General features: G+C 42.2%; 1 protein-coding gene across 2 annotated transcripts in view; it reads left to right on the forward strand.

Moving 5' to 3' along the window:
* The first annotated feature begins 8130 nt into the window (after positions 1-8130).
* The window catches only part of LOC143793969 (solute carrier family 12 member 3-like), a 36641-nt gene continuing 26672 nt past the window's right edge, over positions 8131-18099 (forward strand). The window contains exons 1-9 of one of the 2 annotated variants that reach the window (XM_077280888.1): positions 8131-8205; positions 10915-11644; positions 11767-11919; positions 12038-12113; positions 12584-12679; positions 15775-15914; positions 16027-16137; positions 16232-16343; positions 17859-17989. In XM_077280888.1, the coding sequence (XP_077137003.1) occupies positions 10955-11644; positions 11767-11919; positions 12038-12113; positions 12584-12679; positions 15775-15914; positions 16027-16137; positions 16232-16343; positions 17859-17989 (1509 nt within the window). In that variant the 5' untranslated portion in view covers positions 8131-8205; positions 10915-10954. Of the gene's footprint in view, positions 8206-10759; positions 11645-11766; positions 11920-12037; positions 12114-12583; positions 12680-15774; positions 15915-16026; positions 16138-16231; positions 16344-17858; positions 17990-18099 lie in introns of those variants that run through there. The other variant, XM_077280887.1, reaches the window with a different exon arrangement.

Genomic DNA, 18099 nt, shown 5'->3' on the forward strand with positions numbered 1-18099 from the left:
AATCTTTCCTGCCGGTAGTTCTGCTGCTCCATGTCAACAGAACAGCTGTTCCTCTTCCGAGCTGCTCTGTTGACAGGGTGTAACTGTTGACGTCATGCTGATTAACAGTAAGGCAGAAGAGAGCTGGCTGTCAATCAGCATGACATCAGCAGTCGTGCCCCATCAACAGAGCAGAGTCAAAAAGAAACAGCTAGTCTGTAGAAGTGATGTCAGTGGAAGCTGCAGAATAGCCAGCAGGAGCAGTCTGTGACCGATCTATATTAGCACTGCAGAGATCTTCGCTGGGCAGGACAGCCAGGCAGTTAGCAACTATGTGCCTTTTAGTTCATAGGCCCATAGTAAAAACAATCAAATAGTCCTAGATAACCCCTTTAATTTATTATTAGAAATTGGAAACATTCACTTGATAATTGAAACTGATCTAACAGCAAGGTGAATGGATGTTAAAATTGTGATGCCAGCCTTTGCCAGTAATAAAGTTTGTAGCATACAACGTTTATATTCTATCATGATCTTTTGCATTGTGTTTTTTTCTATCCATTGGTCAGATATCTTCAATGTGCTTGGTGATAAGAGGGATAAAGGAGCTATGGTGCTTACTGGAGTGCTGTGGTCCCTTTACTGCTCTAGGAGAGTGTGACATAAAAAATGAGAATCCCCAGCAATGTCTGGCATTTGTACAGGAGTACTGCCATCTACGGTCCAAACGGGATCCGGCGGAACTGATCAGAAGAGGGAGAGTTTCAGGAGGGACAAGTTTAAATGGAGCACCAGGTTAGGTGTCATTGATGATGCAGTTCCCCAGTATAAAAGGCCTGCACGCCAAAACAGGAGAATGGACAGTCAGGACTGGTGTCAAGGAAGATGCTGAGGCTGGGGCGCCAGGCCATGGCAGGAAGCGTGAAACAGAGGGTTGTGGCGCACCTGGAATCAGAGCCCAGGCGGCACCTGACAAGTTCCGGAATCCAGACGTCACCGGTCAAGGCCCAAAGACCAGACCTGTGTCAGGCAAGTTCGGAAGACCAGACTACAACGGTCAAGACCCAAAGACCAGACCTGCGCCGAGCAAGCCCCGGAGCCCAGACGATGCCAGTCAAGAACTGAGGCCCATCCCTCATCCCACCACTTGGGGGTGGAGGCTTATGGTTGTGAAGGCAGGTGCATGTGAGCCGAGCCGTTGCTTTCCAGCACTGATGTACGGCACAGGGGTTGCCTGGGCTAGTATAACAGACAGTGTGTGGGCTAGTTGAAGCGAATGAGGCCCAACAAGCCTTGTTAGTCTTTGTCAGAAGGACTTGTGGTCTAGCGGGAAGAACCATAGACCCCCGCTAGGGTATGTGTTAGGGGAAGAAACAGTACAGTGACTAATTTTTACTGCAGCTATTTAAAGTGGCTAAAGAAAATGTACACACCCCTGTTAAAATGCCAGGAGAGTACAAAACGTTTTTCAAGGCATTAGATATACCATTGAACAGTGTGAAGAGTGGTTTAAATTTGGTATAGCAGTGACATTACCTAGAACTGAAAGACCCTCAAAAGTTGATAAAAAGACAAGAAGAAAATTGGTTAGGGAGGATACCAGAATAAAAAAAACAGAAAAAAACAGCCTTACCAACACCAAGTCAGATCACAAATGCACTAGCAAGATGTAGCAAACCCCCATGATAAAGACGGGGGCAGCTCAGGTGGCCAGGATGCCTACAGTTACATTAAAGCAGCTGCTGGAATATCTGACAAGCAGGACCAGGAGAAGAGTTCAACAGGGTTGGCATCAGCCTAGGGCACTAACTGTTAGGGCTGGCGGAACGTACCGAATAATATAAAGATAGTAATAAAGTGCGTTCGCAGGCCGGTATCCACCATGCAGCAATGGAACCTGCTGCTAGGTAATGGCGGCACTATATGCGGTATTACACCAGAATAGACATAGGTTCCGTCACCCGGTATGAACTGATGCGAACTCTGTTGCTTCACAGAGTCGCAGGGAAACAAAGGAAATACTGTGCCCTGTTAGCAGTCACAGGGTGCAGCAGAGGGATGCTAGTGGGATCCCTGAAACTCACCCCCAATACGCTGGTGATTGATCTCACTCTGACCCTCGATGGCTTTTGATCCCGCGCCTGAGGACGCCCTGAGTCAGATGCTGAGATCAAGCGGGAGTTCCCACCCTACACTGACCAGTTGTCAGGACTAATTAAAGATTACCGCACAGAGTGCGTACAGCGCCGCTCTGGCGGATGCCACTAACCACCCTAACTAGGGCTAGGAAAGCGCACTGATTGCGCACGGCGCCACACTGGCGGCCACTGCTAACAGATGCAGTATCATGTGCTAGATGTGCGGGAAAGCACTGTCAGGCGCTAGGTAGCTTCCACCATTCGCGAGCAGTCAACTCTAGGGATTGGAATGATTCGGAGCTTTCATCCATCGACAGGCATACATCCACACACACACGTTAGCAAGTTTATACTAGCACATGGCCGAGTGGCCATGCGAACCTTTTATAGTAGTAGCACTCCAGGACCTTCCTGATGGTCCAATAGGAGTCTCAACAGGACCTGAGCATGTGACCCCCAACCTCCAAAGGGAGGTCGACCAGTGGGCATGCTCAGTATGGGAAAAGCAGGACTTAGTCCCTGAAACGTCTGCTCGCTGCTGATCAGTGCTGGCTACAAAGGCAGAACCAGGAAAGGCAGCAGTAACCAAGTGCACAGTATCACCTTGAGCCAGACGCTGGGACCGACGTCTCTGCTGAGCAGGCTCCACTGCGGCTGGAGGAGAATGGGAGACTGCAGCGGACATGATTCGACATTCCCCCTGTGCAGCAGCAGGAACTCAACACCTAACAAACACCTTCCTGTCTGTGGGGGATCACTAACCCTGCACTCAGTTGTATTCACGTATAAGAAGTAAATATAATTGCTGTGAGCGCCGCCCAGGGCAAGAGCAGAAAAGCTGTAATCAGCTGCCTGCTCTGCCAGGAACTCCATCAGAATGCAGGCTACATCTATCCTATGCCCTGTTGGAGATGGCATATGCAGAGAAGATGGGCGGTGTTATGATGTCACTGCATCGTGCTGTTCAGTGCCAACTGCTGTACCAGACAGAAGAGGAGACTGGGGCTGTGCTGAATGGGGACAGTGGATTCATTGAGTACATGCTTTTTTTAAATTTTAATTTCCAAAATAAAAGGGGCAATCACAAGAGGAGCTGTGGGGACATTACTAGGGGATGGCTGCATGTCCATTATGAGGGAACTGGCTGTGTGGACATTACAAGGGGCTGGCTGCGTGGACATTACGAAGTGCTGGCTATCTGGACATTATGATTGTCTGGCTGTTGGGGCATTATGAGGGGATGGCTGTGAGAACATTACAAGAGGGGCTGGCTGAGGAAACATTGCAGAAGAAGCTGTGGGGAACATCATATTATATGGGAAACTGGGGGACATTATACTATACATTACATAAGGTGCTGTGGTGGACATTATACCGCAAGAAGGCTGTGGTGCACATCATTATGTGTAAGGGGACAGTGTGAGGAGTGGGGTACAGTTTGGAGAGGACAACATGATGAGCAGTATGAGGGTATATTGTAACAAGGGGATATAGAATGGATATGAGGGTGCAGCGTGAAATGGGAGCACAGTATACAGAAAGGTTAGCATGGTAGGTGAGTGTGGAAATATAGAGAGTGTAAGGGAAAACAGTGGACAGGGGACATCCATGATATAGGTCATGGTTCATAGGCATAAGGGTAGAAGGTGTGTTGGTTAAAGCTGATTGTGACAGACAGTGTGGTTGTTATAGCTCATCAGGACAGATAGTGTGAAAGTCATATATCATAGGAGGCTTATTTAGGACATAGCATGCTTTTATGCAGAGGGCATTTTAATAATACTTTTATTTTTAAGGGCTCCATATTGGGATTTACTGCAGAAGAGGGAAGAAGAAGGGAGTCTGCAGATAAGAGCAGTGGATGTGAAAAGTCATCATGACATCTGGACAAGATGGAGACAAAAAGAAAAAACTACTCAATCAGAGAAGATATCATCTATAAAGTATATGGATGTAAATGTTTACTAGTTGATACTGACTACGTCTCATCAGTACTATGGTTCCTGTATGGTCCGTAGTCTTATAGTGACTGATAACCAGGGCCAGTTTTGCACAAAGTGGGGCTCTGGGCAAGGTTTGAAGTGGGGCCTCAAATGCTAACATATTGCACCATCACACAGATACATTTTGGTTGTATTTACATGCACTGAGTTCAGGCAATTATTGACAAAATTGACGTCATTCGACGCTTGCTTCCTGGCCTCTTTACACTTGTTGAGGAAGAATGATGGGTACGGAATGATCACTAGTGGATCAATCTGTCCCTGAACAGTATTAGGTTATCAGCAGCATATCTACAGTTTCCACAGGATGATGTGCTGCTGAGAATAATGATTTTTGTTCCAGCATATACAATCAAATCACTCGATGAGTAGGCAGCATTATGCTTGTTTAGTATAATGCACCCCAAAGTGTTCCACATAGTATAATACACCCCATAGTCCTCCATATAGCATAATGTGCCCCATAGTCCTCCATGTAGTAAAATGTGCCCCATAGTCCTCCACATAGTATAATGTGCCCCATAGTCCTCCATATAGTATAATGCACTCCCCATAATCCTCCATATAGTATAAAGCACACTCCATAGTCCTCCATACAGTATAATGCACACTATTGTCCTCCACATAGTACAATGCACTCCCCATAGTATAATGCACCCCATAGCCCATCAATCCCCCATACAGTATAATATACTCCACGTAGTCCTCCATACAGTATAATGCACCCCTTAGTCCTCAATAGAGTATAATGCAGCCCCATAGAGTACAAATAGTATAATGCACTCCCCATAGTCCTTGATATAGTATAATGCACTTCCCATATAGTATATATAGCTTAATGCACAGCACATAGTCCTTGATAGAGTATAATGCAGCCCCCTATATGGTATAATGCAGCCCCCATATAGCAAATGCAGCCCCTCATAGACCTCCAGTATTATGGCCACCACATGATATAATACAGCCCCCCATACGGTACAATGCAGGCTCCATAGTCCTCCAGAATTATTGCCACCACATGGGAGAGTGGGGGCCCTAGGCAAATGCCTAGTTTTCCCTGCTCTACCGCTGACCCTGCTGATAACATCAACTCACAGAATCTCTTTACCACTGTTAAACGCTTTCCAACGTTGGGCTTAATAATATGCCGATGTCGGACACCGTTCCTTTGATGTGGGCTCCGGCGGTAAGCCCACATCTTTTCCAGCACATGTCAGCTGTTTTGAACCCGCTGTCAAACTCTCACATCGGCATTTAACACGTGCTTCCGGCAATCGTGCCGGAAATCACGCCCATCGGCACCCGTGTCACATGACCACAGGTCGCCGATGGGTTGGCATGATAACCAGAGGTCTCCAGCAGACCTCTATGGTGGTCACTGCTGGATTGCTATGAGCTGTAGAGATTGACACCCTACTGTGAAATGGTATGGCATCCCCGCTCAACGTCGGCAGCCCTATATACCCTTGTAAGGCCCTAAACAGATATTTAGATAATAGACAATGCCCCCCTCTTTTACTACTAAATAAACATATGGTGTCTTATTTAACACACAACAGTAGGTCACCCATAAGCACAGGATATGGCAAAAGGCCACAATATAAAAAGGGTAAGATTTTAAGTGGAAATCACAATCGCTACCTAGACCAAATGGTTGGTGTATACAAAATATGATCAAAATGTCATTGTAGTAGATAGCTGTAATAAAATAGCGCTTTATAAATATAGATATCCACCAGACTCAGGAATTCATATAGATATAAGCACTCATATAAAAAAAAACATAAGGTGCTCCCCAATCAGGACAAAGGAAAAATATCCAATTTATGACACGATTCCAGCCAATCCTGCTGGGATCATAGACATCCATAATAGATGTACATGTTTTACAGTCAAAACATAATAAAGGCATGAAACAGCTTGTCCCAAGCATAGGTAAGTATGTTAATACACTCACACTACATTACATGCACATATACACACATTTAAAGGGAACTTGTCACATTAAAAAATGCTATTAGGTGTAGAGATAGTGGCGCAAGTATCAAGGATTTTCTGCCATGAATATGACAGTAACCATACTGTTGTCAGAAGAATGAATATTTAAAGAGTGTATTCGTGCTGATAAGTCCTTATGTTTAGTAGAGAAATGCCCAATAAATATTGTAACCAATGGTGGTATAGTATGATGGTAATAGCAGGTAGGGGATTGAAAAACACCATAAATATTACACCAATTCTGCATATACAGTTTTGCACAGTAAAGTACCTAAAGACATTCAGTCTTAAAAATATTCAGTCTTAAAAATATTATCGGCAAGGAGACAATACTGAACTGTCTATTACCATATGAGGCGGTGCATTGTCCCAGCACTAGAGGACCCGGTGTCTGTGTAGGCAGTCGGATGATGAGATGTCGGAGAGCTGTCCCGGCCGGTGGCAGCTACTCTGTGCAGTACCTCCTGTAGTCAGCGGCGTCCCATCACTGTTCCATGGTGCTGTGCTCCGATGCTGCGGGCTGTCGCTATTCCTAGGTGCTGCGTGCCGAAAGTGAAGTTGATCCAGCTGGAACAGGACCTTCGTGACATTGTAGACCACATTGTAGACCATCTCATCATCCGACTGCCTACAGCAGCAGAATACCAAGACAGACACCAGGTCCTCTAGCGCTGGGACAATGCATCACCTCATACGGTAATAGACAGTTCAGTAATGCCTCCTTGCCGGTAATATTTTTAAAACGCTATTAACCTGCAGACATGGGGTTAATCTGCAGGTTAACAGCAGTGTGATCCTGCCCAGTGCTGACACTTAAACCTCCGCTGCCAGGAGGAAACTTCTTTCCTCCTGGTACTGTTTGGGTTTTCAGTCACGGGGGTGGTGCCACCGCGGGTTTAGTTATCGAGCCAACAGCACTGACTGACAGCAGCTCAGCATTAGGGCCAGCAGTTAGTCAGTCCTGGGGGGCGCTGTTACAGCTGCCACTCTCTATACACAGAGCCGAGAGTGAACTTGTGCCGGGCCACCCCCGTGGCTGAAACTGAAATGCAATTGGGAGGAATAAAGTTTGTTTTCTCCCGCAGGGGGGGGTTTAAGTGCCGGCACCAGAGAGGGTCAGAACTCTATTACCTGCAGTTTAACCCCATATATGTAGGTGAATAGGTGATTTTTTTGAAGGTGGGAAAAGTTCTGAAATGCTTCTTCTTGGTATGATTTTTTATGACAAAAACCTGACATTTTAAATAGGTGCGCAGACATTTTATATCCACTTTATATGTGTTCTTTTTATTCTTGTCCACTGTCTGTTGTACTAGGAAATATGATAATTTTGAAATAGTGCACATTATATAAGACTGCTATTAACACAAAGATTAATTGAAATAATAAACAATTTTGCTGCTTCTTAACATTTTTACAGAATATTCATGACCAGAAAGTGTTTTATAACAAGGAAAGAATTCTAAAGGACGTCAGTGGAACACAAGTGTTATAATTATGAGTGGTCATTATTGATCATCTACAAAACTCTCATTTGTCTGTGGATAACTATAATAATTTTTATTAACCAGATTTGCTATACATGTATACTGTGCTGCTAGGTTTGTGTATTATCTAAAAGTGGATGAGAGTAATTGTTCAAAGAACTGCCACTTAATTGGTTATTGTTCAATTCAGACAGTAGAGAAACTATTTTACACCACAATAGGGCTTCTCCAATGTGGCCACCAGAAACCACACAGTTTATTCTGCAATTATTAGTAGTTGTGGTATAAGATATGTAGTATGCAGATTGGGTCCATCAAGTGCACCTTGCTCCACACAATGACAAATGTAAAAACTGCCTTACTTTATTTGCAGAGGTGGGAAAAGTAAATGTAAGAGGTGGGAGGTTGCTATGTTTCGATGGTGGCACCATCCAAACTTCGTTAGGTTTAGGACAAGAGGCAGGGCTAAGCAAGGTGCATTGTCTTGCTCACTGGATATAAGACTCCACGCATTGGACATACACCAGTTAGACTAAAGAGATACATCAGCTAAATTAGAAGTCCTATTTTCCTACCGGGACGCAGAGGAGATTCCAAAGGGTGAGTATACTCTTTAGTTTTGGATATTCGTATTGTTATAAAACAAGAAGACAAAGAATATTGAAAGCTTTTCAGGAAAATCCTTCAGGGTATGTTCACACTAGGTGTTTTGCTGCACTTCTTTTATGCGTTTTTTAATGCAAATTTTCAGCAGTGTTTTTTAGTACCAGCAAAGTCTGAGATTTCAGAAATCTCATGCACACAGCTTGTTTTTTTTGTTCTCAGTATTTTGTGGTTTTCTTGGTTTTAGCAGAATAGAGCATGTTTTTCACCTATTGTATGTAATCAGTGGTGTTGCTACGTTTTTTGTGTCAAAACCTTATGGAGTAGAATATTATTTATTTTTTGTCGCTAAACTTTATCAGCATGCACAAGAGACAAATGTAGCATGACAAAAACGCAGCAAAAAATGCAAAAAAAACCAGGCAGAAAAAAAAATGCAGCAAAAACGCCATGTGTGAAGATAGCCTTAGAAGGCTATGTGTATATGTTGTGCATTTGCAGCGGATTTTTCTGCACCAAAACTAGAGTGTTGGCAGAAAAAACACTGCATACAACAAACACAATTTTGATGCTTTTTTAGTGTGTATTTGCTTGCTTTTTCCGATTCATTTAATTGGATGAAAAACCGTAAAAACACTAATAGAAATTACATACTGAAAATTTTAAAAAAATGCATCAATGGTTAAAATTTGCTTCTAAAAAGGTAAGCAGCATATACATGAGATTTCAAGAAATCACTTTCATTTTGCTGGTAGTGTAAAGCGCTGTGGTTTTTTACTCTTGAAAAATGCTCTGAAAAAAAAAGCAACAAAAAAAGCAATATTTGAACAAGTCTTTCGTATATAAGAATTATACGCTCATATTAGAAAAGTGTTACATATTATCAGTGCTTGGTTTGTGTGGGTCTTTGTGTATTCCCTAGCTATTTTATATATTCTAATTACTGATCATCCATATATCATTATTATTATTATTATTATTATTATTATTATTATTAAAGGCCTTCAGCTCAATCTCGAGCCATTGCGACTTGATGGATGAATGCTTTTTAGGAAGATTGATCTTGTGCAAGCCTCAATAGGTCCACCAGGGTTTTCTCCACCATTATCTCGACTGTATCAAGCCATTGTGTTGCTGGTTTTCCTCTTTGTCTATAATGGCTAAAAAAAAGGTTTTCCCTTTTTGGTAACCCTAAGCTCCGTTCACATGTCAAGTAGTAATTTCCATTTTTGCATCTATTTTGGGATCATAAACAGGAATAAAATGTTACAGTACAGGATCCATCCATTTGATGGGGAACAAAAGTGTCATAAAATGTCTCACATTTGCCTCATTCCAGCTGCATCAGCTGGGAATTAGCTTGATCAAAAAACTTTGAGGTTATCTACTGTTGTGTATATTTGCCTGTGGCTAACTTTAATAAGAATATTGCATTATTAGATGTAAAACACAAAGAAAACAACATTTTACAAAATGTGCAGCTGCCAATCGACCAAAAGAAAATCCTGGAGGTACACAAAATGTTGTTTGATGAAAATACAGTTCTGACAATTCCAACAAAAATGCTAAGATTTTGGAGCATACATACATATACTGTAAATTTGTTTATACTCAAAAATCTTAGCATTTTTGTTGGAACTGTCAAAACTGTATTTTCATCAAGCAACATTTTGTGTGCCTCCAGGATTTTCTTTTGGTCCATTGGCAGCTCCACACTTTTGTAATATTTGTTTTTTTAAGAAAACCCTTTAAGGACTAAGCAATTATTCGTTTTTGCACATTTGTTTTTTCCCAACCTTCTTTGAAGAGCCATAACTAGTTTTGAAAATAGCCATATGAGGGCTTCTTTTAGGCCTGGGTCACACTTGCGAGTTGAATGCGAGAAACTCGCGCATCAATACGTGGCAATGCCGCTGACACTCAGGACCGGAGTTTGTGGCTGCATAGAAATACATGCAGTAGCACGCTCCGGTCCCGAGTGTTGGCGGCAGTGCCACGTATTGATGCGCGAGTTTCTCGCATTCAACTCCCAAGTGTGACCCCGGCCTTATTGCGAGACAAGTTATAGCTTTGAGTGACACTTCTCTTTTTATCATCTAATGTACTGAAACATAAGAAAAAAAAGTTCCAAGTGTGATAAAATGGTGAACAAAATGCAATACTGGTGTGTGTGTTGTTTCTATGGTGTTTATTGTGCGGTAAAAATGACCTGTAAACACAATTATTCAGGTCAGTCTGATCACGCTGATAGAAAACATGCAGCAATTTTCTTGTATTTAAGTGATAAGAAAAATATCACAATATCGTAAAAAAAATTTTTTTTTTGCTTTGCGTTACCATTTTCCGAGAACCAACACATTTTTATTTTTATGTTGAAGAGGCTGAGTGAGGATTTGTTTTTTTGCATACTTAGATGACATTAGACTTAAAAAAAAGTGCAATGAGTTAACAAGCCCTTAAGCCATGTGCGCATGTTGAGTATTTGGTCAGTTTTTTACCTCAGTATTTGTAAACCAAAACCAGGAGCGGGTAAAAAAATGCAGAAGTGGTGCAGGTGTTTCTATTGTACTTTTACCACTGATTATTATTACACTCCTGGTTTTGGCTTACAAATACTGAGGTAAAAAAAACTCACCAAATTCTCAATGTGTGCAAGTGGTCTTAGTGTTGATATGACATGATTAATTGCTACATTTTGTTTTCCAGAAAATATATCCAATTCCAGCAGATCTTCTGTCTGGAGCTTATGAATTGCCCAAGGAGTAGTCCTTTCACTATTGGCAGATTCACTATACAGAGAGTCTCCATGTCTGGCCACTGTGGAACATGGGCTCCTAACAGAATGCCTGATTCCAGTGAGCAAGTTTCCTATACAGTTTACTGCTCTGAGGATCGACAAAGTTACAAAAATGTCCATAAAAAGTCTACTCTTGCTGCTGGGAAAGACCATGCCCATGTACATGAGAACTGCAATTACCCAACTCAAGGGTATTCTCCAGAGAGAAATACAAAGATGGCTATCACAAACACATCTAATAGTGTGGAGTCTCTAGAATGTTCATCTGGCAGTGATGACCTCTCCTTGGGATACACCTCTACTACTGATGGGCTAGCTTTAGATGGACCAGAAGAACAGGTACAGGAAGCTCTGAATCACCTTAACCAGTCAATCGAGGACCTTAGTACAGGACTTCAGATGATTCCATGTTCCACTGAAAATGAGGAACATGAAATGGTTGGGAATTGTGGAGAAACAGATAATTCTTTGTCAGCTGGCATCTGCCTAAATCCTGCACAGCTACCTATGAGTAATAATCTGATCGCCTACAATACTCTGGATGCTATACCAAGGCATGAACATTATATCAATTCTATAGCCCCTGGAAGACTGAAAAGGAGTCGCCCATCCCTCGATCTTCTTCGTAATGCCATAGTGGTAAGTCAGAAATGAGAAGCAGGTAAATGTCTTGCCCACTTTTTATAGCTTTCATATTGTGAAGTGTTTCCTCATTTCTCCGTCACTTACAATCATGAGTGCTTTGCTTTATGCTTCTTCAGGACGAACAGCAACTGATTCCAGTACATTTGGATCAAGATGTAGAAATGTGTGACGAAGACAAGCTTGAATTCCAGGAGGAGACTGATGAGAAGAATAAGAAAAAGAAAACTAATTCTGAACCTGTTCGGTTTGGGTGGATCAAGGGTGTAATGGTAAGAAGAGCCAGACATTGTAGAAGAAGTTCCTTTACAATCTACAAGCATCCTCAATGTTTGTATATTGAAATATGTTCAATACTTTAATACGTTTATTATTTTATTCTCTCTTCAGATCCGGTGCATGTTAAATATCTGGGGTGTCATCCTGTACTTGAGGTTACCATGGATCACTGCACAAGCTGGAATAGGTATGGACAATTGGGTACAATAAATTTTCTGATTTGGACATCCCAAATATAATATGACCATTATTTCTTGTTGTTCTTTATTTTATTTTATCTTTTTGAAAAATTATTACATTAAACAGCTAGATTATTAAAAATGATGAGAAAAGACACAGAATATGGAAAAAGAGGGAATTCCAGGAATTGATTAAAAAAAGACATATTATGAAGGGAAGCCTGTGTTGGACAGATACTGTAGACTTTCTGCGAACAAAGTGAATATTAGAGGAGTTTAGAGGACCAGGTCAATATAGAATAGAACAATATATATTTTATATATATATATATATATATATATATATATATATATATATACACACACACACACACACACACACACACACACACACACACACACACACACACACACACACACACACACACACACACGGGAAGTGACCAAAACTACCATATTTTCTCTTTCCTTTGTTTAGGTCTCACATGGCTAATCATTTTAATGTCTGTACTAGTAACAACTATGACCGGCTTGTCAATTTCTGCAATCTCTACTAATGGGAAAGTTAAATCAGGTACGTTTTATCACACTTTTTAGGGATGCAGTAGCACTTTGTATCACTGATCAGAAACAAAAAGTTATTACTGATATTTATTTAAGAGGTTGTTTATTAGGGATTGCATTTTTTTCCCACTTGTTCATGGGCTGTGTCTGTCTGTCTGCGTCTCCTCCACTTAAATGAGCTGTAATACCAGCCACAGCCCAAGTGCAAGTGTGTCATTTTTTTTCATTATTATTGTTTGAAAAAATTCCCAGGTAAGACTAACATTGATAATGAGTCTTTAGAAATGTTCCTTTACAACTGAAAGCTTTCCACAAAGTTTCCTTCCAATGTTGGTCCCATAGATGAACTTAGTTAAAAAGTAAAAAAAAAATTGTGAAACTATAAAAGTCACAAAATAATAACAAAAACTAAAAAATATATTGTACCCATAAATAAATATTTATATGAAAAAATGCTTTTTCATCACACCGAACAAAAAGTGGAATAAAAAACGATCAAAAAGATTAATGTAAATAAAAATAGTATTGAAAAAAGACTCGGCACATGTTTCTACTACGCTCTGCATTGAGCGCTTACACTGGGTTTTCCATGTAAATCTCTGAAATACGTGATTCAGATGGAAGCCCCGGTGGAAGATTCCCTATAATGAGGCAGATGGAGGCACGGTGGACGCTCTCTGACCTATGATCTGGCGGTGTCTGTCTTTTTAGGATTGCATAAAAGTGCTGTCAGCCACAGTTTTGTGCACCTCTGAAAAAAATGACAACACTGAACCGAGACCAGACGGACTCCAGAGTAACTCTGCTGCCTCATTACAGTGAATGGATCCCTCGGGGGTTTATCTGAATTGCGTCACTCAGAAATTTAGATGGAAACCCCAATGTAAGTGCTCAGCATAGAGCGCCGGATAAATGTGATCCCATATATTAAGTAAATTGTTCCTAAAAAAAAGCTTCAAATTAATCCACAAAAAAGCTAGTCCCCACTCAGGTCTGTCATCTGTCAATGGGAATATAGATGGTTTCCAAGTTACTGGTAGTAAAAAGACGCTGAAAAACCAAAATGGCTCCTCGACTCCCAAAGGAAATCCAGCTATGGCCAGGGTCACACTTGCGAGTGTGATTTGAGAAACTCGAGCAAGTCTCTCGCATCAATACCTGGCACTGCTGCTGGCACTCAGGACTGGTGTGCGGCTGCATAGAAATACATGCAGCCACATGCTTCAGTCCAAGTGCTGGCAGCAGTGCCGAGTATTGGCATGAGTTTCTCGCATCAAGATCGCAAGTGTGACCACGGCCTAATTGTGAGCTCCCAAATCAAAATGCCTCTCTCCCTTCTAAGCATGTAAGACGACCAAGAAATCTCACAGAGCTGGAAGAATTTTCCAAGGAATAATGGATAAAAAGCCCTCAAAGAAGAATTGAAAGACTCTTGGCTGGCTACAAAATGCATTTACAAGCTGTGATACTTTCAAAAGGGGGTGCGACTAGGTACTCACCAAGCAGAATGACCAAACTTTTGCATTGGCCCATTTAACTTTTTGCAATATTTAAAATGTAAAACATGAGAATTTTTTTTGCCTATAATGCAAGGGAAATGTGTCCCCTTTAATGTTAAGCCTTTTAGCGATCATTTCATCTTCATCTTGCTTAACTGTTCACAATAGCAGTAATTTTGACTGAGCCTGATTGTAACAATATAAGATAATTATCTAATTTACTGCCTAGGTATCACTTGAGGCAGTTACTTTATAATATTTCCTCACAGTCAGTGGTGTATGTAGAGTCCGATGGGCCCCGATACAAAATTCGACTCAAACAAAAAATGCAGCACTCTGTGGCACCATAGCATGTAAATATGAAAAATGAATTGCATTACTGCACTAGAAACATGAAAAACCATGAAAGCTTAGCACATAAATTGGCCAACTCATATGTACATGGAATCCACATTAAGGCGTTTCTCCTTTCCAGGACCTATCAATTTCATTCCTCTCTTAGAATATTTATTCTAAGGAGAAATGCCTTAACGTGGCTTCCAGGTACACATGAGTTGGCCAATTTATGCGCTAAGCTTTCTCGGTTTTTCATGTTTCTAGTGCAGTAATGCAATTCATTTTTCATATTTGCATGCTATGGCGCCACAGAATGCTGCCTTTTTTGAGTGTATATGAGTTGGTGACTCTAGGTTAGCACCTGTTCACACTTGGTTTATGTTTGGAAGTGACGGTCAGCTTTTTGAAGTTTGATACAAAATTCGGACCTGGGCTACCAACGACATGTTTGGTCAGATGTATGGACCCTTGTAGGGTTCTAGATATTATGTCCCCAGCCTGTCTCCTTCCTGCAATAATCTTCATCCTGGCCCCTCCCTGTTATAATGTCCCCCATCCTGGGGACCCTCTTGGTATAATGCTACCCATACTGGGCACCATCCTGGTATAATGCTACCCATCCTGTGACCCTTCCATTCTTCTCCAGCACATTTTAAAAGACACAATTGTTTCTACCTTCCCCCACTCCCACAACATGCAGTATCCTCCTCTATAGCTGGTACAGAAGCTGGCAGCTAACTTTGGCACGTCAGCATGAGCAGCACATGATGTCACTGCCATGCTCTGCCTGTCACAGGCAAGCCAACATCTGCAAAAGGCCTCTGATTGGTCGGCAGCATGTATTAGAGTGCAGGGAGCTGGCGGCTTTCTGTGTCGCAGTACATTTTGGATGAATGTGCATCAGGGGATGCTCATCCAGGTGAATTTGAGGTTGGCATTGGCAAGCATGTTGCAAGTTCACTCCAAAATCTGATGGGTGTGTTAAAAAAATCACATGCCTTATGGATCATCAGAGTGGCATCCGATTTTTACGGATACATTACAGTTCTGTAGCATAGGAAACAATCCTGATTAATAGCTGTTAAGTAAAAAAAACGGACACCACATGGATGACAAGTGAGAAAAGAAAAATCGTGCCACTCCCCTGGATGAGAATGGGACTGAATTCTTATACCTAAGTGTGAGTGAACCCTAAAAATGACAATTCCTTCCACTTTTATCTGTCTTCCCTGTCATGTTGAAATGTAACATGTATTTCCTTGGCAAACAGGTGGAACATATTTCCTAATTTCTCGAAGTTTGGGACCAGAATTAGGAGGTTCTATTGGACTTATATTTGCTTTTGCAAATGCAGTAGCAGTTGCAATGCACACTGTAGGCTTTGCGGAGACAGTTCGAGACCTACTTATAGTAAGTTTGTGTACTCACCTTCTACCGTGTACATAGTCTAAAACAAACAAAAAAATTGGTAAGAAAAGATATTGATGAAGCGTGTTCCTAACTGTCTATTGAACTTTCTTAGGAATATAAAGCTGTGATTGTCGACCCTGTCAATGACATCAGGATCATAGGTGTAGTTACTGTAACAGTTCTTCTGTTCATCTCACTAGCTGGAATGGAGTGGGAAGCAAAGGTACAGTGAAATACATTTTATAACATGTTTCCAGGCATAATAAAACCTTATTTAGTACAAATAAACTAATATTTATCTCAATAATTTTAAACAGGCACAAATAGTATTCTTCATTGTCATCATGGTGTCTTTTGCAAGCTACATAGTGGGGACACTGTTACCTCCTAGTGAAGAGAAACAAACTAAAGGATTCTTCAGTTACCAAGGTGAGAACCCACATAGACAATCAGTTCAGATAGGTGTTATAATAATTGGGCCACTCAAGTATGCAAATCCTGAATTGATATGATTGGCTCCATGTGCAACTGCATGCGCTTGTATACATTGCGGATGGACCATTGAGGTCCTCATGGAAAATTGCTCATGTGCGCTAGCACATAGGTGACAATTGGTCCCTACGTTCATCTGAACTCAGACTTAGACATGAGTATCTGTAAGGTCAAAATTCATGAAATTAAACAAAAGCTTTATTCTGAAGAATTGCATAATACAAAAGCCTGGCCTGGCTAGATAACACATTTTTTCATCAGTGTTCATTTGATCATGTCTATGTGTAAGTGCAGCGCCCCAGAGTCCTGGTCGTTGCAGTACTGTGGCTCCGCCACTATGGGGAGCTATGGTACGTTTGATGGCACTGAAGGAGTTCATCTGATCAGGTATCACAGACACCAATACATTTCACAGTCGGGCCTCCGGGGGGAGCAAAGGGTTCTATTCACTAGGCCACTCCCCACCATAGTGGGTAAACTGGGGGTCAGGCAGGAAGTTAGATCAGAAAGCTGACTGGGTTGGAACCAGGCAACACCTTGTGGCAAAGGGTGTTGTGGGGGAAGATACAGTAGGGTCTCTGTCAGGGGTGGGATCCTGACAGAGGCTTGGCAACGAGAACGAACGTAACGGGACCGTGCCTGCTCAGGATAGCGGCGGTGTCCAAGGAAGGATCAGAAGCGAGATAGATTGTGCTGAGTGAGAAACGAGATCAAAGCAATAAGGAGAATATACCAGTAGGAGTCGTGCTGTAAGACCGAGGCAACTTCCTACTGAGGCGCACTACCGGTGGCCGGAACGCCGAGGGAGTATTATAACATTCAGCTTCATGCAATACTCTAAACAGCGGCAGGACAGTCAGTCTAAGGCGGGCTGTCTCACTTAAATCACCTATGCAGTCTTGGGGGGCAACTTGTGGAGAGGGGCGACTCTAGGGTCCCGGAAGAGCTCCGAGCCTACCCGTCAAACGGGTGCCGTCCCAACCAGAACATCAGGGAGGGACGGAGGATTAGCAGAACATCATCTAATCGAGTTGTGAGGGAACTTAAGAAACAGACACAACAGTTGTGGGGACTTTCTGTAAGCACAGCAGGGAAGGACCACAACACATAGCGCTAGCAGGAAGGCACAGATTTCCACCTGTGAAGAGAACTCTGGAGGTGCCATTGGACCGGCCGGACTTGCGCAGCCTGGTGAACCGTATTCTGGACTGAGGACCCAGAGATCTTCAGTAAAGAGGTAAAGAGACTGCAACCTGGTGTCCTCGTTATTTACTGCACTGCACCACCACCATCTACATCCATCATATCTATCACTGTACGCCCCTCGGCAGGGTCACGGACCGGGCCTAGCCACTGTGACAACCCCAGAGCAGAGACTCAGAGGCCCGGTACCGGGTACCCCTCGGCCCTGCGGCAGTGGGGGCGCTACATAATCCTTTCATGTGCACACAGGCTCAATCTTCTTGGAAAACATTGTTCCCAACTGGCGTGGAGAAGCTGGCACGTTCTTTGGAATGTTTTCTATATTCTTTCCATCTGCTACTGGCATCCTTGCTGGTGCAAACATCTCAGGAGACCTTAAGGTATAGTATTATTATTATTATTTATTGTTATAGCGCCATTTATTCCATGGCATAGTGTTCTGAATGTTGCAGTTTTACAGATTACAGTGACATACAATTATACCATACCA

The sequence above is a fragment of the Ranitomeya variabilis genome, chromosome 1 (assembly GCF_051348905.1).
Source record: "Ranitomeya variabilis isolate aRanVar5 chromosome 1, aRanVar5.hap1, whole genome shotgun sequence".
Classification (NCBI taxonomy): Eukaryota; Metazoa; Chordata; class Amphibia; order Anura; family Dendrobatidae; genus Ranitomeya; species Ranitomeya variabilis.